The sequence below is a fragment of the Rhinolophus sinicus genome, linkage group LG10, assembly GCF_036562045.2.
Source record: "Rhinolophus sinicus isolate RSC01 linkage group LG10, ASM3656204v1, whole genome shotgun sequence".
NCBI classification, from domain to species: domain Eukaryota; kingdom Metazoa; phylum Chordata; class Mammalia; order Chiroptera; family Rhinolophidae; genus Rhinolophus; species Rhinolophus sinicus.
The window spans coordinates 81,855,272-81,878,213 of record NC_133759.1 but is presented as its reverse complement, the minus strand read 5'-3'; the positions used below and the strand labels follow the sequence as shown (position 1 = coordinate 81,878,213).

General features: G+C 37.5%; 1 protein-coding gene across 10 annotated transcripts in view; it reads right to left on the bottom strand.

Annotated features, from left to right (window-relative positions):
• ANKHD1 (ankyrin repeat and KH domain containing 1) overlaps positions 1 to 17,692 on the bottom strand; it is a 113,192-nt gene extending 95,500 nt beyond the window's left edge. For 6 of the 10 annotated variants that reach the window (XM_074313634.1, XM_074313635.1, XM_074313636.1 and 3 more), the window contains exon 1: positions 17,254 to 17,677. In XM_074313634.1, the coding sequence (XP_074169735.1) occupies positions 17,254 to 17,544 (291 nt within the window). In that variant the 5' untranslated portion in view covers positions 17,545 to 17,677. Of the gene's footprint in view, positions 1 to 17,253 lie in introns of all 10 variants that reach the window. The other 4 variants (XM_074313637.1, XM_019740240.2, XM_074313639.1 and 1 more) reach the window with 2 other exon arrangements.
• Between the last annotated feature and the right edge of the window lie 5,250 nt (positions 17,693 to 22,942).

Below are 22,942 nucleotides of genomic sequence, written 5' to 3'. Positions count from 1 at the left end.
AATTAAAACTTTCAATAATATTAATATGTTTTAAATCTTAAAATATTAAAATATTAAAATCTCACCTATATATTTGTCAATAACAACTTGTTACCTTCTCAAATACTATATTTCTGAAAATAGGAATTGCTAGTTAGAGAAAAGAACTTAGTAAAAATGAACATTCTGTCTAAAAACATATGTCACATATTTCGGTTTATATATTCTCTAGTCATATGGTCATATCATGCAACAAGCACAATAAAGAAAACCACTAAGCTCTCAAATATAAGTAGAAAATACATTGTTTTATATAGAATGACTTTTAACAGACAAATGGATTATGAAATTTTTATATTTAACATGTTAATTTGTATTCTGAGTTAGGGACTAAGATATCATTAGGTTGGTGCAAAAGTAATTGCGGTTTAAAAGGTTAAAAACTGCAGAAACCGCAATTACTTTTGTACCAACCTAATAGTAGCCACAAATTTAGTTTCTGCTAACTTTTAAGAATAATCATCACTCCCATAAATTCCAACTGGAGATATGACAAAGTTCAAGAGAAGGCTAAATATTTTACACTACCTCTCCTCACAAACCTTCAAAAAGTGAAGCTCGCGTAAGAAATTCAGATTTGATAATTAAAAATAAGAAGCTAAATAAAACATTTTAAACATCTAAAACGCATACTTTAAAAAATGTACTTGCTATTTCTCCTCGTCTCTCTTATTTAGCTTATATTTGGATGGACCAACATGTGTTACCTCTTCCCACCTAAAGTGAGCCCTCTACTTTATGTCAGAATCATCGCTCACACCAATTTTAGAATGCAGATGGCTTACTATTGATTTTTATTTGGAGCAGCAAAAAGGATGGGTCAGCGTTCCAAGAGATAATTACTGAAGGACATAGCAATTCCTTTTTGCAAAAAAAACCACAGTACTCCAAAAGTTTCAACAGCAGCATCCACCACAAACATGCTCCAAGAACCACTCATAGGGAGAAAGTAACACAAAGTAACACAGTTGCAATTCAGGACCAAATAATTATAAATTTAGTAGTGGATTTTGTTGATACTCTAAGGCCCAATCCAATATAATCAGCAACAACATCCTGAAATACTGGAATAAAAAGGCTGTGTATTCTTTAACATAAAAACTTCTCAAATTTCTTTCTACAAGGAAACCCATATTCCCAATTTCAGACCCACAATCCTCTTTTCACAAAACATAAATGTTCCCTTGGGATTTCTTTAGCTTCACATAGCACAAGAGAACTATATCATGCTTTGCCTAATTCTAAGTTAAAACTGGAGAAAGTTAACTCCACTTTGCTCAACTACAAAAAACTTCATTTCTAAACTACAGTTTTAGTATAAAATCTATTATTTTTGAAGTCTCTAATTAAAGATGGGAGAAAGGAAAGTCTTTTTTAAAATAATAACTATCATTAAGTACTGACAAAAATAAGTCACCATTAACAAAATGCCTCATCTGTATCAGCATATTCCATATGTCATTATATTCAATCATCTTACCTACTCAACGAAGTAGGTCAACTGATCTTCATTTTAAGTAACTGAAACTCAGAAAAGGTGACTTGCCCAAGATCATATAACCATGCAGGGATCTGAAGCCATGTATTTCGGACTCCATGTATTTCAGACCCTTTTACCACACCAAACTGTACTAAATGAATCTTCTTCTTTAGTACTAACTGTACTAAACAAAACAATGGAGTATAACTAGAATAAATCCTAAGCAATGACGTAAGCAAAGAATCTACAAGTATTGCAATGTCGCAGTTTAACAGTAATAGTAATGTCAGGAATAAACTTTTTAAAATTAAATGTAATAGATTACCAAGCCTACTAACTCCTCTTTGCCAGAATTCTTAAACTGACAGACAAATCACGTTTTCATTTAGTAATTTCTGGCAGCTCCACAAACATGATTTCTAACCAGCATACTACGTACAACAAAATTTGTTCCACAATAGGTTTTTTTTTGTGTGTGTGTTTTTTAAAGACTGCTTATATGCTCATTAGAAAAGCCACAGGAATGAAGTATCTGGCAATTAAGGTCAAGAAAATCTTACTGTTGAAGGAAGAAATTTTACTCTATATATCATAATAAATGGGTAAGGTTGGGGTTAAAAAGAAGTCCTGGCTTCTGCTCATTATCCTAAATAGAAAATAAACATTGAACACTCAAAGGAATACTCAATTTAAATAAGTTAAAAAGAGCTCAAACATCCATAAACCTCCAATTAATACCAACAAGGGGAGGACAGCATAATGACTAAGAGCAGTGACTCTTAGAATAATACCAACCAGCCCACTGCTCTGTGTCATCTTAGCTAATGTGTTTTTACCTCTTAGACTCATTTTCCTCAGCTATAAAATAAGATATCATAACTATATCACAGTTATTGATGATCAGGCAAGACAATATATCTAAACTTGCACAACAGTGTTTAACACATGGTAATTGCTCAACAAATATTAGTTATCATTACTATTAATATTACCACTACTACTATTATTAAGGTCAGTTTGCCTAAGGACCTTGTCTTCCTATACTCTTGCTTTCTACTCCACAAAAATAATATGGACTCAATTATACTTGTCTTAGGCTAACAAGTAACCTGAGCATATTAAGCACTACACATACATTCATTCAACATTTACTGAAAACCTACTATGTGCCAGACTTTCTAGTACATTCCAGGAACACAAAAATAAATAAGACATGATTCCTGCTCATTATGACAGATAAATAAATGCAATAAAATATTACAGATGCTATAATAGACAGTTATATACAGACAACATGGGAACACAGAGGAAGGTATGGTGAATTCCAATGGGGGAGTAATGAAGGAAATCAGTTAGAGATGACAACTCTGAAACAAGAAGGTATCCAACAGGACGGGGAAGAGGGACAACAGTGATAGCAGCAGTGCAGAATAGTAGTTATAAACATCAGCTTCACAGTCCAAGATACGTGGATTCAAATCGTGGCTCCATCATTACTAGATGCATGATTTCAGGTATGTTATATAATGTCTCTAAGCTTCAGTTTCCTTATCTGTAAATTGGGAATAATATAATTTTCTTCAGATGGTAGTTGTAAAGTTTATCTGAGAATAGAAAGGTAAGCTTTAGCCCAGCGGGTGAGAAGCACTCAGCACACAGTAGTTACTAGTATGATTCCAGAAGCCAAAGCAGTGGAAGCAAATATACCACAGGCCTAGACAGTCTGACATGTCCAGAGAACTCTAGCAATTTGGCATGGCTGGAATATAAAAAGCAAATAAAGTTGGGTACAGCAAGGATAGGGTTGGGAAAATATACAGAAGCCAAATCCTAAATAACCTTGTATCCCATACAAAGGAATTTGGATTTATCTAAGGAATGGGAAGGGTTTTTGCCAAAGGAGTGATATGACTGAACTGGCAGTAGAGAATTTACTCTGACAACACGATAGAGGAAGAATTAGGTATAATCTTGGAGGTAGATAGAGCCAAGCATTACTGCAATAAGGGCAGGTGAAAGACATCACTTATAGCAGAAGCAGTGAGGATACAGTGAAAGGGACACATAAACAAGATATTAAGAATGAACGCACAGGACTTAATACCTGCTTAGATGTGTATGGTGAGAAGAAACAGCAGATGTGAGCTCCAAGGTTTCTGATGACAAGAGACTAGCTTTAGGAGAATGCAATTTACAAAGGTGGGGGGTGGTTATAGGTCAAATACATGTACCTGATTTAAGCGTAACCTTAAATATTAGTCTCTTCAAATTCAAAGAAAATAAACTTTCCTTTGTTAACCTGTCAATCAAGTCCTAAGTAAAACAGGTACTAAAATATACTACAGACGCTCACTGTTCATAGAATTAAAATAACAAGTAATTTAACATAATTGGGACCATTTGAGCAGTGACATACAAGATTTGTTTTTGCAATTTAATCACAGATGATAACACTGGCTTGGGTGTCAAGCAAATTGCTATGTTACTTAAATATTGAATTCACATCTCTTTAAGAAATTGTTAGAGGATATCAGATGCAAAAACTCTTACTTGCTGTGTTTCATATGTTATTCCACTTATCCATTTGTTTGTTATTCTAAAAAAAGGAATTCTGTCCATATTCTTCTTGCAGATTATAGTCTATACCAGATGCACTCAGATCGCAACTGCCCAAACCAACCATCTCCTCCCACTTCACTTTCATTTCCTCTCAAACATATATCCAGGCTTTGTCAGGGAGGGGATGCATACAAAAGAACAAACACTAACACTCTAACAATTTACTCATCTGGTAGCCTGGCAAACACAGGTTTAAATCACATTTCCCTTTCATCCACCTTCAGCACATACAAAAGGAGCAGAAATTTCAAGAGCTGGAATATTATTATTGGGGGTAAGGAGAGGATCTTTCGTGTGTGACCACAAATTCTGCAGCATATTATATACCCCCATTAAATCTTTCCTGAAGACCAGATCAAAAGAACAAGAATATATCCAAATATCCAACAACCCAGATAGCCAAAACAATCTTGAAAAGGAACAAAGTTGGAGACTTACGACTTCCCAATTTCAAAATTTACTATAAAAAGTTACAGTATCAAGAAAGTATGGACCTAGCATAAGAAGACATGTAAATGAATAGAATAGAACAGAAGTTCATCACCTCCAGAAATAAGTCCTCACATTTGCAGTTAATTGACTTTTGACAAGGATGCCATAACAATTCAACGGAGAAAGAAACAGTCTTTTTAACAAACGGTGTTGGGACAATTGGATATCCGCAGTCAAAAGAATCAAGTTGGGGCCGGCCCAGTGGCTCAGGCGGTTGGAGCTCCAAGCTCCTGACTCCGAAGGCTGCAGCAGTTCGATTCCCACATGGGCTGGTGGGCTCTCAACCACAAGGTTGCCGGTTCAACAAATCGAGTCCTGCAAGGGATGGTGGGCTCCGCCCCCTGCAACTAGGATTGAGCACGGCACCTTGAGCTGAGCTGCCTCCCAGATGGCTCAGTTGGTTGGAGCATGGGCTCTCAACCACAAGGTTGCCAGTTCAATTCCTCGACTCCCGCAAGGGATGGTGGGCAGCGCCCCCTGCAACTAGCAACGGCAACTGGACCTGGAGCTGAGCTGCGCTCTCCACAACTAAGACTGAAAGGACAACAACTTGAAGCTGAATGGCACCCTCCACGGCTAAGACTGAAAGGACAACAACTTGACTTGGAAAAAAGGCCTGAAAGTACACGCTGTTCCCCAAGAAAGTCCTGTTCCCCTTCCCCAATAAAATCTAAAAAAAAAAAGAATAAAGTTGGACCGTTACCTCACACCTTATATAAAAATTAACTCAAAATGGATCAAAGACCTAAATGTAAGAGCTAAAACTATAAAACTCTTAGAAGAAAACAGGCATAAATCTTCATGACCTTGGATCATGCAACGGTATCTTAGACATGACACCAAAGCACAAGCAACGAAAGAAAAAAATAGATAAATATAAAAATCGGGCTTCACCAAAATTTTAAAATTTTAATGACACAATCAAGAAAGTGGAAAGACATCCCACGGAATGGGAGAAACTATTTGCAAACCATGTATCTCACGGACTAGTATCCAGAACATGTAATTTTTTTCCTAAAAAAAAGAAACACAATTCAACAATAAAAAGACAAATAAACCAATCAAGACATGGGAAAAAGATTTGGAATTTCTCAAAAAATATATAAATGGCACAAAAATATATAACAAGCACACGAAAAGATGCTCAACTTCATTAGTCACTGGGAAAATGCAAATCAAAACCTTAACGAGATACCACTTCATACTCACTAGGATGGCTATAATCAAAAAATATATATTAACAAATTTAGCAAGAATGTGGAGAAATTGGAACACTCATACATTGCTGGTGGAATGTAAAATGTTGAGGCTGCTATAGAAAACAGCTTGGCAGTTTCTCAGAAAGTTAAACATAGTTATCATATGACCAAGCAATTCTACTCCTAGGTATATACACAAGAGAACTGCAAGATATGTACAAAACCTGTACACAAATGTTCATAGCATCATTATTCATAATAGCCAAAACGTGGAAATAACCCAAATGTCATCAATCAACAATCAATCAACAAAATGTGGTATATTCACAAAATGGAGTATTATTCCAAAGATACAACATGTAGAAACCTCAAAAACAGTATGGTAAGTAAAAGGAGCAAGGTACAAAATACTACATGTATGATTCCATTTATATGAAATGCTCAGACGAGGCAAACCCAGAGAGAGAGTAGATAAGTGATTACCAGGGGCTGCATGGAGGGGGGAATGGGAAATGACTGCTAATGGGTACAAGGTTTTGTTTGGGGGTGATAAAAATGTTTTAAAATATACAGTGGTGATGGTTGCACAACTTCCTGAGTGCACTAAAAACCACTGAATTGTACACTTTAAAGAGTATATTCTATGATGTGTGAATTATATTTTTTAAATTTGGGGAATTTGAATCTGAAAAATACTTCAGAAACTTGTTAAGTTCCTATTTTGATAAATGCACTGTGGTTATGTAAGAAAATGTCTTTGTTGTTAGGGAATGTACACTGAAGATTTTACAGGTAAAGAGGCATGACGTATGCACCTTTCAAATGGTTCAAAAAATAAATTATTTGTTAATGAGAGAAAGAGACAAAATGAATATAATTGGTGAATCAGTACAGGGTATAGGGGAGGAGTTCCTTATACTATTCTTGCAACTTTTCAGTAAGTTTGAAATTATATCAAAATAAAAAGCAACAAAAAAAGACAATGCATCCAATATAAATGGACTATTGCCCCTTTGGGGACTTTGCTCTTTGATAATAATAGTTTGTTTCAAATATTACTAAATTTAACAGTTGTACAATTTTTAAGACAAAAATAAAAATGTCAAGATTTAGCAGAAAAGTAAGTAAACACAGAAAAAAATTAATTAGAAGTTAAGAGCTGAAAGTCTTCAAGTGTACTATTCAAGGTATCAACTGAAATGGCCAAACCTTTACCTTCTAACTCAGGTTTCATAGAATGCCTATGTGAAAACTTTTTCAATTCTAAATCATTAAAGAAAATACTATAGGTTTATTTATCTAGGTTTAATTATAAATACCATATTGAGATAATTCTTCCAAAACTCATCTACGACTCATCTCTAATCATGTAAAGGATAAAAAGTATTCTTCCTAGCATTTAATGAATATTTGAAGCATCATGATCAACCACAAATAGTCAACGCAAGGACAAATCAGGAAAAAATAACATCTACTCAGAGCACAGCATCCCATGTTAACTGGGTTCAATGACTTCAGGGAGGACATTAGCGAGTGCTTAGTCTATCCCTGCTATAGATGCTTTTTAATATTTTGTCAAACTCAAACCTTTTCATTTGCTAATATCTATTGTGATGAAATAATTACATAAGGTTTGTATTAAAACTTGTTCTCACCCAAAGCAATCTACAGATTCAGTGCAATCCCTATCAAAAGCCCAATAGCTTTTTTTTTTTTTTTCAGAAATAGAAAGAACCATCCAAAATTTCATGTGAAATCGCATGGAATAGCCAAAACCATCTTGAAAAAGAACAAAGTTGGAGGACTAACACTTCCTCATTTCAAAACTTACTGCAAAGCTACAGTAATCAAAACAGTGTGGTACTGGCATAAAGACAAACATATAGACCAATGGAATAGAACAGAGAGGTCAGAAATAAACCCTCCCATATATATGGTCAATTGATTTTTAACAAGGGTGCCAAGACCATTCAACGGGGGACAAGATAGTCTTTTCAACAAATGGTGCTGGAGAAACTGGATATCCATATATAATAAAGTTGGACCCTGACTTGACACCAACTACAAAAAATTAACTCAAAATGGATCAAAGACCTAAATGTGAGAGCCACAACTATAAAATTCTTAGAAGAGGGGGCGGCCAGTTACCTCAGTTGGTTAGAGCGCAGTGCTCTTAACAACTAGGTTGCCAGTTGGATCTCCACATGGGCCACTGTGAGCTGCGCCCTCCACAACTAGATTGAAACAACTACTTGACTTGGAGCTGATGGGTCCTGGAAAAACACTTAAAACAAATAAAAGTTTAAAGACTAATAATAAAATAAAAATAAATAAAATAAAATTCTTAGAAGAAAACACTGGGAAAAAATCTTCATAACATTGGATTTAGCAATGACTTCATGGATATGATACCAAAAGTACAGATAACAAAAGAAAAAATAGATAAATTGGACTTCATCAAAATTAAAAACTTAAGCATGGAAGAATACTTTTAAGAATGAAAAGACGACCCCCATAGGAGAAAATATGTGCAAATTATATATCTGATATGAAATTAATATTGGGAATATATAAAGAATTCCTACAATCAAACAATGAAAACAACCCAATTAAAAATGGACAAAGGATTTTAATAGACATTTCTCCAAAGAAGATATACAATGTCCAATAAGCACATGAAAAGATGCTCATCATCACTAATCATTAGGGAAATGCAAATCCAAACCCCAACGAGATACCACTTCGTACCCATTAGGATGGCTATCATCAAAAACAAAAGCAAAACAGAAAATAACAAATATGGGCTAGAATGTGGAAAATTGGAATCCTTGTGCATTGCTGGTGGGAATGTAAAGTGGTATAGCTGCTATGGAAAACAGTATGGTGGTTCCTCAAAAAACTAAAACAGAAGTACCGTATAATCCAGCAATCCCACTTCTGGATGTATACCCAAAAGAAGTGAAAGCAGGGACTCAAACACATATTTGTACACCCATGTTCAAAGCAGCACATTCACAACAGCCAAAAGGTAGAAGCAATCCAAGTACCCATCAACGGATGAATGGATAAACAAAGTGTGGTATATACCGTTTCCGCAAAAATAAGACCTGGTGGACAATCAGTTCTAATGTGTCTTTTGGAGCAAAAATTAATATAAGGGGCCGAACCCGGTGGCTCAGGCAGTTGGAGCTTCCTGCTCCTAATTCCGAAGGCTGCGCGTTTGATTCCCACATGGACCAGTGGGCTCTCAACCACAAGGTTGCCAGTTCGACTCCAGCAAGGGATGGTGGACTCCGCCCCCTGCAACTAGCATCGGTAACTGGACCTGGAGCTGAGCTGCGCCTCCACAACTAGATTGAAACAACTACTTGACTTGGAGCTGATGGGTCCTGGAAAAACCCTTAAAACAAATAAAAGTTTAAAGACTAATAATAAAATAAAAATAAATAAAATAAAATTCTTAGAAGAAAACACTGGGAAAAAATCTTCATAACATTGGATTTAGCAATGACTTCATGGATATGATACCAAAAGTACAGATAACAAAAGAAAAAATAGATAAATTGGACTTCATCAAAATTAAAAACTTAAGCATGGAAGAATACTTTTAAGAATGAAAAGACGACCCCCATAGGAGAAAATATGTGCAAATTATATATCTGATATGAAATTAATATTGGGAATATATAAAGAATTCCTACAATCAAACAATGAAAACAACCCAATTAAAAATGGACAAAGGATTTTAATAGACATTTCTCCAAAGAAGATATACAATGTCCAATAAGCACATGAAAAGATGCTCATCATCACTAATCATTAGGGAAATGCAAATCCAAACCCCAACGAGATACCACTTGCACCCATTAGGATGGCTATCATCAAAAACAAAAGCAAAACAGAAAATAACAAATATGGGCTAGAATGTGGAAAATTGGAATCCTTGTGCATTGCTGGTGGGAATGTAAAGTGGTATAGCTGCTATGGAAAACAGTATGGTGGTTCCTCAAAAAACTAAAACAGAAGTACCGTATAATCCAGCAATCCCACTTCTGGATGTATACCCAAAAGAAGTGAAAGCAGGGACTCAAACACATATTTGTACACCCATGTTCAAAGCAGCACATTCACAACAGCCAAAAGGTAGAAGCAATCCAAGTACCCATCAACGGATGAATGGATAAACAAAGTGTGGTATATACCGTTTCCGCAAAAATAAGACCTGGTGGACAATCAGTTCTAATGTGTCTTTTGGAGCAAAAATTAATATAAGGGGCCGAACCCGGTGGCTCAGGCAGTTGGAGCTTCCTGCTCCTAATTCCGAAGGCTGCGCGTTTGATTCCCACATGGACCAGTGGGCTCTCAACCACAAGGTTGCCAGTTCGACTCCAGCAAGGGATGGTGGACTCCGCCCCCTGCAACTAGCATCGGTAACTGGACCTGGAGCTGAGCTGCGCCTTCCACAAATAAGACTGAAAGGACAACAACTTGAAGCTGAACGGCACCCTCCACAACTAAGATTGAAAGGACAACAACTTGGAAAAAAGTCCTGGAAGTACACACTGTTCCCCAATAAAGTCCTGTTCCCCTTCCCCAATTAAAAGAAAAAAACAAACAAAAAAAAAACGTGACGCCTATATTAACTGGTGTGACATAGACTTTATTAAAAAGAAAAAAATTAATGTAAGACCCAGTATTATATATTATATATTATATTATATTATATTATATTATATTATATTATATTATACCCGATCGTATTGTAAAATAAGACTGGGTCTTATATTAATTTTTGCTCCAAAAGTCGCATGAGAGCTGACTGTACAGCTAGATCTCATTTTCGGGGAAACACAGTACATACAACGGAATAATAGTCGGTCTTTAAAAGGAATGAAATTCTGACACATGCTACAAGGATGAACCTGGAAGACATTATGCTAAGTGAAATAAGCCAGTCACAAAAACAGAAATACTGTGTGATTCCACTTATTTGATATGCCCAGAACAGTCAAATTCATAGAGAAAGAAAGTAGAACTGTGGTTGCTAGGGGCTGGGAAAAGAAGCCTAGGGTACTATTGTTTAACAGATACAGAGTTTCTGTTTGAGAAGATGAAAAAGTTCTGGAGATGACTGGTGGTGATGGCTACACAACAATGTGAATATACTTAATGCCAATATACTTTAAAATGGTAAATTTTATCTTATGTATATTTTAACACAATTTTTAAAAATTGTAAAATGGTCATTTGTATGTTATGTTTATTTTACACATATTAAAACAAACAAAAACAAAAAAAACCTTGTTCTAAATCTAACTGTCCCCATTACAAACTGTTAAACACATCAAACTTACCCTGGCAACTTAATAAACTATTCTCCTGTTCAATTCTTTAGTTCCTAGGGCTAATCCCTGGGGATACACTTGCCTTTCTCTTTTCAAAATTACACACTAATGCAGGTGACCCAAACCACTAGGATACAGTGGGATATCTACTTCATTTAAAAACAAAACAAAACACCCTTTCTACTACTGAAAACAGCATCCATTAAGGGAAAAACTGGAGAACTGAAGTGTGTGTAGTGGAGAAAGAACAAAATGTGCTCTTTGACAAAACAGTTGCTAAATTTCATTCTAGCAAGTAAGAAAGAGCCTTACATACAGCTTTAATTTCTTCCTAGTTTAGGTAAAGTCGTCTGGAAGAAAGGTAAACCAGTCAATCGTAAGGCAAGTGATCTTCATTCATAGGAACCATACACTGTCAGTAACTAGCAACAGAATAGCACAGATTTTAATTTTTACAAATTAGTGTAACAATATCGCAAAACAAATTTCCCATATTGGAAAAGGTGCAAAGTTGGGTATATGCTTTTCTCTATCAGTAGTTTTAATATTCTTAATTATCTTAAAATGAATAATGACAAGGCCTGAACTTTTCATGTAGGTTCAATTACAAAATTACTTTAGAATAGTGCTCCTCCTATACTCAATGGTACATCTTTGATTTCCTTCTTAATATATTGATCTACATGGTAGTCACCAATTTCATTAAATAATATAAAATTTTTCCAACAAGGTCAACTATGGATGATATGCTGGTTTGAGATTGGCAGTCTTAAGCAACCAATTAATTCATTGGTACAATGCATCAGAAAAGAAACAGTAAGCAGGACAATCTAGCAGGTAAGAAAATTAGAATGGTAGTCGGATGACTTATTTTTATCTACAAATTAGGTGTGTGATCCTGGGCAAGTCACTTAGGTCAATGGTGTCCAGACTTTTAAGCTTTACCCAGGGTCCTGACATGAAGTTTCCAATTTGATATTGGGTCAAATACAGATATTTTTAAAATTAATTTTTTAACAGTAGGAAGGGTATTATCTCAAAATAGAAAAAAATGGAAAAAATAGCTTTATGAAAAATTCACTACATTGTCCTTACTTTTCTCATTTCACTTTAGATCTATGAAAACTTCAACAAGGACTAAGCAGCGTTTATTGGAGAAATAGAATTCGTTTACCAAAAACATTGCCTATTTCTTAATCTGAAGAAGCAAAATAGTAGCATGGGTTCTGGATTCAGTAATGGATTCAAATCTTAGTTTTACCACTTACTAGCTGTGTAACATTTTAACCATTTTGGTTTTTTTTGGATTCATCACTTCTCTGAGCCTACATTTATTCTTCTATAAAAATGTAGATAATACCTACCTCAAAGGGATGTTGAAACGATTAAATAAAATAACGAAAGTATCTAGTACGATACTGGCATATAATAAGCATTCAATAAATGGTAGCAGTTACCTAAAAATGAGATGAGATAGGATTATCACTAAGATTCTATGACTTTATAAACAAGCAACAGGAGAGGAAAATTGTAAATAACAAGGTCCAAGAAGGTAGATATATTGAAATAGTTCACTTATAGTGGGTTAAAAAAAAGAATTGATTTTAGTTCTTACAACTTTGGTTCTGTATGAAGGTAAATTTGGCAAAAAAAAAAAAAAAAAAAATGGTAGAGGGCAGCAGGGCTTTTCACTGCATTTGTCTTTATTGTACTTTGACTTATGAACTATATGAATGTAATCAACCATTGAAAGGTATTAAATAATAACCAAAAGAAAACCCCTACATACTTCAGGTTTCACAATAAGATTTTCCTCCACCCATACCTAACAACTGTTTTGACCCACCAGTCTTATAACCATAGTCATCAACACATCATTTTATATGTAAGGTCTTCAGGCTTTACAGAATAAAACTTAGGCAAGGTTGGATACTCATGCAGTATAACAAAATGTTATAGTTAATAACAGGTAACTTTTCCTTCAGTAAACATCTCCAGTGTCTCCAAAATTTGCTCACTAGAATACCAAGTTATATTTCCTATTTTATCAGTACTGGTGACAATTTATGGAATCAAGCCCCTTCTACCTTGAACAAAGTCCCTATAAAGGCTTTTTAGAAATTCCTTTTCCTGGACAATAAATGAATTTTTCAAAAAAAATATAGTATTTTAAGTGAAAGTTCCCCGAAATGATAAATATACAATAAAAAATTTACAGCGTCAAACCTTTCAGTATATCCCTTTTCAATTTCTCTCTTGTTCAGGTTATGAGCTTAAGCCCTGAGATGCTATTAAAAGCAGTGACTCACCTTGTTTACCTGAAGTTTGAATACAGAGTATTCATGAAAAAATTGCCATCCCTGACAATAAGAGTGGCCTCTAGACCAGAGGTTCTCAACCAGGGGTGATTTTGTCCCCGGACACATTTGGCAATGTCTGGAGACATTTTTGGCTGCCACAACTGGGTGGGTTTTACTGGCATCTAGTGGGTAAAGGGTAGGGATGCTGCTAACGCATAGAAGAGCCCCTCGTAACAAAGAATTATCTGGCCCAAATGTCAATGTGATGCCATTAAGAAGCCTTGCTCTAGATTGTAGATCATAAGTAACCCTAAAAGAAATGATCCATCTCCTCTCCTACTGGAGAAAATCAAAATGGAACTTCTGTATGGGTCTGTGCTGTTGACTCTGAAAGTAATTTTTAGAAGGAAAAATAATTCCCTACAAAGCTTTTGTTATAATCTGCTATATAATTTGCATTAAATTGCTATATATAATGTCTGTGTGCTTTTACCTAAATATGGCACCTGCCTCAAGATAAGGGAAAAAACCTCATGATATAAAGCCATGATTTCTAAATGGATGTCTGTCTTTAAAGTGTGTGTATACAAATGTGTGTATACACACATATATAGGCTTATATAAGCCTGGACAATTCACTGAAAAAAATTTAATGTGGTTCCCTCTGAAGAAAGGGATCTGAAGGGTCAGTAGGGGTGAGAAGGATATATATATATATACGTGTGTGTATATATATATATATATAGATATATAATCTATAGTGTTGAATTTTACACCACAAGACTATATTATTTTTATAATTTTAAAAGGATGTCAGACATGTATACATACAGTATATGCATACATTCTTATGACAGAAAAATTAAGAGTCATAAAGCTCACCAAAGTGCTTTCTTTAGGAATTTTATTTTTCTTTTAACTCGCTAAAAATAAAAGACTACAAATCTAAAATTAACATTTAAAAATTGGTTTTTAAAGAATTATCAACCTGATCTCCACTCTGAACAATGGGTATATTTCAATAGGATCCATGCAAGTTCTAACTTCTATTCAAAGCCTTTGACAGCTAAGGAACATGCTTATTATGCCTGAAGAAATACAAAACACGTATTTACCCCAATTTTTAAAACAACGAGAACCAAAGATCCCAAAGGGTGGAATTCCCTAAGGCAGCACAATTCTAATATAAAAAATTTACAAGACCCAAGCCCCTTCCTCAAACTAAAAGGTCTTTTGACTTAGCCAGCAAAGAAAAGCAACTTTTTACTCAGCTATAGGCTCTGATAATGAATAGAAAAGAGGTCCTCAGAGTATCTACACCTCTGTATACCAAATGTATATGATTTCAACTAATTGTAGAGCAAATATTCCAGGCCTCTATGTTTCATACTCATTTCTCACCTAGTCCTGCCCCATTTGGAGAATAAAACAAACTTCACTCTCAAACTACAAATAACTGATTATCTCTCTGGATGTCTAGATTCTAAATATTTGGCTCAAAAACATCTATGAAATAGGAAAATAACGATTTTAGCATTATTCATAAATGCTACTTGGGTATTTTTTGAAGAACATTATATATGGTATTCACACTGTAAATTCAAAGGGAGTAATATGGGAGGAGACAGCTCATCTTGTCAGAGAGAAAAGAAAAGGCAAGAAATTTGCTTGGGCAAAATAGGTCATTTCACTCACAAAGGTATAAACTATAGCCTACTACATGTACTATACAGCAGAGACTAGATACTCCAGGAAGTTCTTCTCTATGTGATAAGGGCGAAACAAGACATAAAAACAAAATTTACTTTCTCGATAGGTTAAGAAAGAATCTATATAAACACTGAACATCATCTTAGACTAGGCTAAATTGTCTGAGTATCCTAGAAACCTCCACTCTAAAAACGGGGTATATATATATATATATATATATGCTTAATACCTAAATCCTTTTTAGGCAAAGAAAACTTAAACAGGAGACTAAGGGGTTCTTCTACCATTAGCTTAAATGGGTGTAGGAATCATGAATAAATAACTTCTACGATGAACATAAAAAACAACAACAAAAGGTGTGGATTCTGCTCATAGCTTTAACCACATGGTATGCTGACTCTAAATGAAATGCTGTGTTGTGTGTGTGTGTGTGTGTGTGTGTGTGTATGTGTGTGTACACAAGCCTCACAGAAATGGTTACTTCAAAAGCTCATTTTCCAGACATAAAAAGAGTCAAAAGAGTTAGAAATGTATGACTTTGGAGGCTCACTAGCACTCTACCTCTGAAGAAATTTAAGAATACTACTTATGTAAAAGCAAATGAGTGACCTTTTATCTCACCTATGATGATTACGTAAAAATAGTCTAGAAAATCAAGGACATTATCTTTCTATCACACTTAGATCAAAGCAAACCTTTTCAGTCTCTCTTACAAGTTTCAAAGATATTCCCATTTTATTTCCTAGGTAAAAAGTACACCATGTATTCTAGGTTCATCTCTCATCAATTTTCACTGAAAGGATAAAAGAGTTCCACAAGCCCAAGAGTGGAGGTGAAATTCAAAGATACAGACATTCAAGGGACTAGGCTCCCTTACAACCTTACAACACAGTTTTTTTCCAAAGCAAAATGTTGCAGTCAAAATGTATGAAGGTTTTAAATCTAAAGAAACCCCTGTTCAGACCTAGAATGTAAAACTGAACACTAACTATATTCTGCAACCCATAAAAACAGTTTCTCCTATTCCTCTCAAATACAACAGCCAGGATAGCTGTACACATAGAGAAATCCCTGTACTTTAACACCAAGATCAGAGGTTAAAATAATTGGTCATAGGGGATGAACCAGACACCTTAGAACCAAAATAGAATACTCTGAGCACTTAGAATAGTCATCACAGTACAGTATTATATCCAAGCCACAGTGAAGGGGGAAAAATGTACAGATATAAATTATCTCCTTTTTCCTTAGAGCCCAAAACATGATACCTACCATCCTAGGTTGCTCAGACCAAACAAGGCCCAGAATACACGAGTTAAAAGAAACGAACGACCTGATAACTAATTTCCCTCTCTGCAAAAGGTGTCCATAGGGTGCCCCACCTTCTCCAAGCCTAAAAATATACAGAGTTCAGTTATCCAGCTACTCTGAAGTTCAAAACTGCACGGGAACTTCCTTTTCCTGTCTAATTTCACAAAACGTTCCAGGTGCAAGACTCACGTGATTTTTCAGGGTAAAAGCAGCGAGCTCCTTATTTATTCTCACCTGGCTCAAACTAAAGAAGGGAATTAACGACCCGTCTTCAATACACAGGTAAAGCATAAGGCAAATATATGTCCAACCCCTCAACTATGGAGAGAGGCATGTAGTGGAAATGCTCTTTGAGCTGGCTAGCTCTGCCTGTCTCTCAGTCTCAGTCTCTCTCCCTTTCTGTCTCGCTCTCTCAGTACCAAGGGCAGGGACTCTAGCAAGACCCCGCCCCCCCCATCTCCAAAGCGGGGTGGGCGGGAGGTAGCCTGACGAGTCCTGGTTCCCGCGCGAAGCTCAGGGACCAAAGGACTCCCCATTGTGGGTCTACTGATGGTGACGGGAACCGGTCCGGCTTGAGCCGCGCTGAAGAGTAAGCCGAGGGCGCAGCTAGGCCCGCACCGCTGCCACTGCTCCTTGGGGCCGATCGCTGTCAGAGAACGACTCCGCCCGGGCAGCGGGAGGGTGGACCGGGCCCTGTGCCGGCCCAGAGAGCATTCATGCCCCACGCTGTGTGGAAGATGGGGGTCCCGGAGCCGTACCTCGGACACTTCGTCCTCGTCGCTGCCAGAGGCACCACCTCCACCCCCGGTTCTCAGCACAGCAGCCGCCAACTTGAAATCCAGCGCCGCGTCCCCTCCGCCCGTACCGCTGCCGCCGCCACCGACTCCTGGCGCTGGCCCGGCCTCCCCAAAGAGTCTCACGGTGCGGATCCCCAGCCCGACCCCTCCCGGCGGAGGCGGCTCCGAGGCCCCGGCTGGGGCGGATCGCGGAGCCACCGAGTCCAGGTCCTCCTCAAAGGAGGTGCCGCCGCCTCCGCCGTCGGTCAGCATGGTCGCACGCGGAGCCGGAGACACTGCCGAGTCACTCGCGGCCACCGCCGCTGCTGATCCCGGGAAGGAGAGGAACAGCAGGAGGAAGAAGCGTCTCCTTTCCCCCGTCCCAGCAGCGCCACTAACTTCTCACTGCCTAACCTGCTGCCTCCCGCCCCACACACTCGCCACTGGCTACAGCACCAAAGCGGCTGCAGATCATTGGCCAAGGTGACCCGTCGCTCAGGCTCTTCGTCACGCGCCGCTCGCTGGCTCGGGGCCTCAAAGCTGCGTTGACCCGCGCAGGCCTAGGCGGTTGCGAACACCCGCCTCCTACTCCCCGCGCACTGACTTCCGGTCTTTTTCTACGTCTATTGGTCAAACTCTCTGACTATCGCGTCACGACCTTAAAGTGGATTAGTTGGCCTTATGGTCAGTCATAGTGACCCCTGACAATGGGAGACTTCATTGGCGTTATAAAGTGTCGGTCACGTTGTCACAGGACGTCGCGTGGTACAATTGGCCGATAAGAGTACCATTTATCCCGCCTCCATCTGAGGTGACGGGAAAGGGTTGGGGAATTTCCACTTTTGATAAAAATGATGGCTGAAGTGACGGACGATTCGCAACAATTGGTGAAATTTGGAGTAGAATTCACCCTGCGCTCGGGGAGACTTCTACGTCACGTATGCAAGAGGCGCGTAGGTAATGCAGCGCCCACCTGTCGCTCTCCTCCAGGCACTGAGACTGCTCCCGGAGGGTTGCTGCACAGGGATTGGAGGAAGAAGCCATCAGTCTCAGCTAGGCTCCACCTTCCTACCAGGCCCTGGTTGGAAAAGCGGAGCGTCAGTCACTAGAGAGGTCGCCCTTCTGGGACAGGTGAGGCTGCCTGACTTTTCTGCCTCAGGCTCTTTGGGCTGGAGTAGGGGGCTGCAAGAGGTGAGGGACCGGGCCGGTCCTGCACCGAGCACCTTTCGCCTTTCCTAGAGGAGCCCAGCGCGCGAAGCTGAGAGGACCATGGTGCTGTTTGGGATGGCCGCCCGAAGGCGATTCGGCCCGCCCGCGTGCCGGGACGTGGCTGGGCGCGGCAGTTCTACAACCTGCGGGCGGGATCGCCCCGCGGGGCCGCGTTCTCTTGCTTGTGGAAGGCGGCGGGCCTGAGGGCTGGACAGCGCCATGCCTCAGTACTGGGAACTGTCCCACGAAAGGAGGTGGGAAGGCCGCGAAGAGCGCGGGAAGTCAGACCGCGGGGCAGTGGTTACGAGTGCGTGTTTTGGAGCAATTTCGAGTTCTGGTGTCGTCACTTGCTGTGTGACCTCCGGGCGTTTGTTGTTTAATCTCTGATTTTTTAGGCGGCTCATCTGTAAAATGCGAGTCGTATTAGTACCTCTTTCATTGGGTTTCTGCTATGAATAAATTGGGCAATAACAGAAGGCGCTTAGCAAAGTGCCAAACTTAAAAGACTCATTTTTGTTAGCTACTCGTCCTTCAAGAGTCCTCCATCTGCCCCTGGGTCTTGCCAACCAAACTAATTCTGGTCAGATCTTTCTGATGCAAACCAAGGCTACCTAGCTAAAGGGATCTTTACTCTCCTAAGGGACCTCTACCTCTGTTATCTTTATCTCTGTCTCCTTTGTCAATAAAGAGGGGTTTAAAAATAATAATGCTCCAACTAATCCTATGATCAAAGATCACGAGAAAGGCCTTTGGTGAAGTTTGTATGGCAAATGTCCTTTGACCCATAGAATGTCTATATGATTTTTAAGCCAACGTGTTGTCTAAAAGCAAACGATGTGGCATTGTCCCCTCTCTCAAATTTAACAAAAGACTTCTTGATTGTGCAATATTTAATATTTCACCTCCCTTGAACTGGAATCTGAAAAATGTATGAAGAATATAATGACTTTTTCAAACTGACTTTTTAAACGGATTCTGCCAGACATTTAAAGAACATTTTGAAGATTGTGAACATTTCTTTGGTTAAGTAATTGCTCATTTTGGCATTTCACATTGCAAAAAACAAAAAACAGAAAAAAGTGTTTTCTATGAGCAGAACATGTTAGGTAAATGTTCTTTCTAGATAGTAAGTTGCAGAAAGTGGAAAAAAGTCTTGTACCTTTTCTAGAAAACTATTTTGGTGTAAATGCCATGTACACTGGCTTTAGTTAGAATTTGTGGAACTTAATTAGTTCATATCCTCTGTGCTGTTTAAATTTTCAAGACATGTGACTAGGTCACAACCCAAACTAATAGCACCAACAAAAGAAACCCAGCACTGCCCAACCCACTTCAAAGCTGGATTATCCAGAATTGGTATGGATACATCCTTAGGCAAAAACAGGTATTGACTGGTGCAACATCACAAAGGAACTACTTGTCATTCCTACCACTAATACAAAAATAATTTCTGATGCAACTCCCTGAACAAACTCATTACATTCTTTAAACAAACGTAATGAATCTCAAGGACAGAGAGAAAGGAAATGTGGGTATATACATTTTCCCTAGTATATATGAGAGAGAAAAATACTCAGTGCCTAGCAACCAGCCCTGAATATAGCCAGGAAAATACGATTGAGCAGTAATCTTTTTTTCTCCTGGACCTTTACCTAAGACACTTATTATCAACAGTTTGACAGCCAGTATGGAAGTTAGGAACTCCAAATCTTTATTTTGCCCACTAAACACTCAGATCTCCTCTCACAAGCAAACCATATTTTAAAATATTCTTCTGGAGATTTTTATACATATATAAGAAATCCCATACATGTCAATTTATGATATTTTTCTTTTTAACACAAGCGGCTACATACTATACACACTTCTGTATCTTGCTTTTGTTTTCATTTATTCTAGAGATATTCCATGTCAGTACATAAAGAGCTGTTGTTCTTGTTTACTACTTCATAGTATTATTCTATTGACTGAGTGTACCATTTATTTGTTCAGTTCTATAATGATGAACATCTAGATTGTTTTCCTTGTTTTGGGGGAGGGGATTAACAAACAATGCTACAGATGTCTCACTTTCTAACCTACTCTCTATCCTCCTGAAAATGCTTTACATATATTAGTTTAATTGAAAAATCATAAAATTGCAACTAGACTGAAGACTACCACATATTTGAGCTATAGTTGAATATACCCGCAAGATGTCTAGCAACATCTAGGAAGTGGGTATATTTTAAAAAATAAGGAGTTATGTTTACAGCTGGACCACCATGAAGCCCAAGAAAATTATTCAGAAAGTTTCCTAGAGTTTATTCTGTTACTGAGCCTACCCTTCCCGAAAAGGGGCATATATATATATATATATGCTATTTGCCCACCAGAAGTCCCATCCTTGCCTGCCTAGCCAACAAGAATGAGGTAAGTAAATGATATTTCTCCTTTTGATTATACACCTTTAGTGCCAGGAGTAGTTTCATTGTTGTTGTTTTTTTCCAAACTTGTAAAATTAATGAGTATATAAATGCCTCTCCGGTGGAAATCACTCCAGTTCTCAACAAAGGGGACAGAAGGGAGCAAAAATATCCATCGTCTTCCTTGGGGCTTTGTCAGGATTCCTTAATCCTTGAATTGTTAGATAAAGGACAGCATGTCAAGGAGAATATGCAATGGGGTTTTTGAGAGGAGTTAGGATTTGGTGGGAAGGTCTCCAAGATGGGAATCAGAAATACCAAAACTCATGTTTCAGGTGACTGGTATACTTTGGTGTGTGACACTCTTAGACCTAGCAAGTTTGTTTGTCCATTTGACCTTTAGCGGTACACTTTAAAGGTACATAACTTCAGAGGCATTTCATATCACAAAATAGAGTCAACATTTCAAATCAAATACCATACATGAATAGAAAAAGTATATAGTAGGTTACACATAAAAACTGAGATTTTCAAGGTTAATAGTAATTGTCTCTGATTAATGGAATTATACAGAGATTTATAAAATTATTTGTCTCTTTTTTGAATATTTGTATTTTCTAAGCTTTTCTTTTTTAGTTTTCCCACAGTCAACATATACTTTTTGTGTAATAAAAAATTAAATAAAGTATTTTTTTAAAGTTCTGCAATTTTTTGTTTGTTCATTCAACCCACATTTATTTAATTCCTGCTGTGTGCAAGGGACTGTGCCAAGAGCTTTAGAGAAAACATAAAAGCAGATTTATTGTATTTCATCTCAATTACACTGATGCATATATTTATTGACTGATGATTAGATAGATAAAATGCACAAGGAATAATAGAGAACTGTCTTAAATAGAAAATCACATTCAAGACAGTACAACAAGCTATTTTCCAGTATTGAGTAGATGGGAAGTAAAAGAGAAATAAAAATGGACTTTGTTTAGGAAAAAGCTTTGATTATGATCATTTTGAGCTAGGACACTGAGGGCAATAGAAGAGATAAAGCATTCCAAATGGAAAGGAATGATAGGAATGATGACAAAGAATTGAAAGTCTTCAAATTGTATTTCGGGCTCGTAAAAAGACTAACTTGGTCAATGCAGAGAAATCAGAAAGAGATTAAAGAGAAATTTGGTTACATAAATGTTGCACACTGGACTGAAGTTCTCCAGTTTGGTTCCATAGGCCACCCAGCATAGTTCTTGAAAAAGCAAAGTTACCAAGATAAAAATTATGAAAGGAAGATTACAATTTTGTGTTGTTATTTTGGCTGTGTTGTGTGAATTGGATTGAAACAAGCAGATACTGGAGTCTAGGAAACAAGCTTAGTCGAAGTGTGAGGTAATAAAAGGCCTGAATCAGAAGAGTGGCTATCAGAATGCAGAAAAAGGAACTGTCAGCAAGCATGAAGAATCAGCATGACTTGGTGCCTGATTAAATGGGGAACAAAGGAGTATATGAACAAAAGTTACTCCAGAGAAATCAATATAAACTTTCTGAAGAGAAATTGTATATCAAGGTCCTTTAAATTTTTATTTTCACCTATTAAAATGCTTAAAATCCAAATAAATGCCAATTGCTAGCAAGGATGCAAAGCAACAGGAATGGTTTTATTGCTAGTGAGAATGCAAAATGGTGCAGCCTTTTGAAAGAGAGTTTAGAAGTTTCTTATAAAGCTAAACATACAATCCAGAATTGCACTTCTAGGTATTTATCCATTGATTTGAAAACTTATATCTTGCATGCGAATGTTTATAGCAGCTCTAGTCTTAATTACAAAAACCTGGAAGCAACCAAGGTGTTCTTCAGTAAGTGAATGGATAAACAAACTGTTACAGCCATGCAATGGAATACTGTTCAGTAATAAAAAGGAATATGCTATCAAGCCATGCAAAGACATACATGAATTTTGTTTTATTTTTTATTAAATGTATTGGAGTAACATTGGTCAATAACACTATATAAGTTTCAAGTGTTTGATTCTATGATACATCACCTGTATATTGCATTGTGTG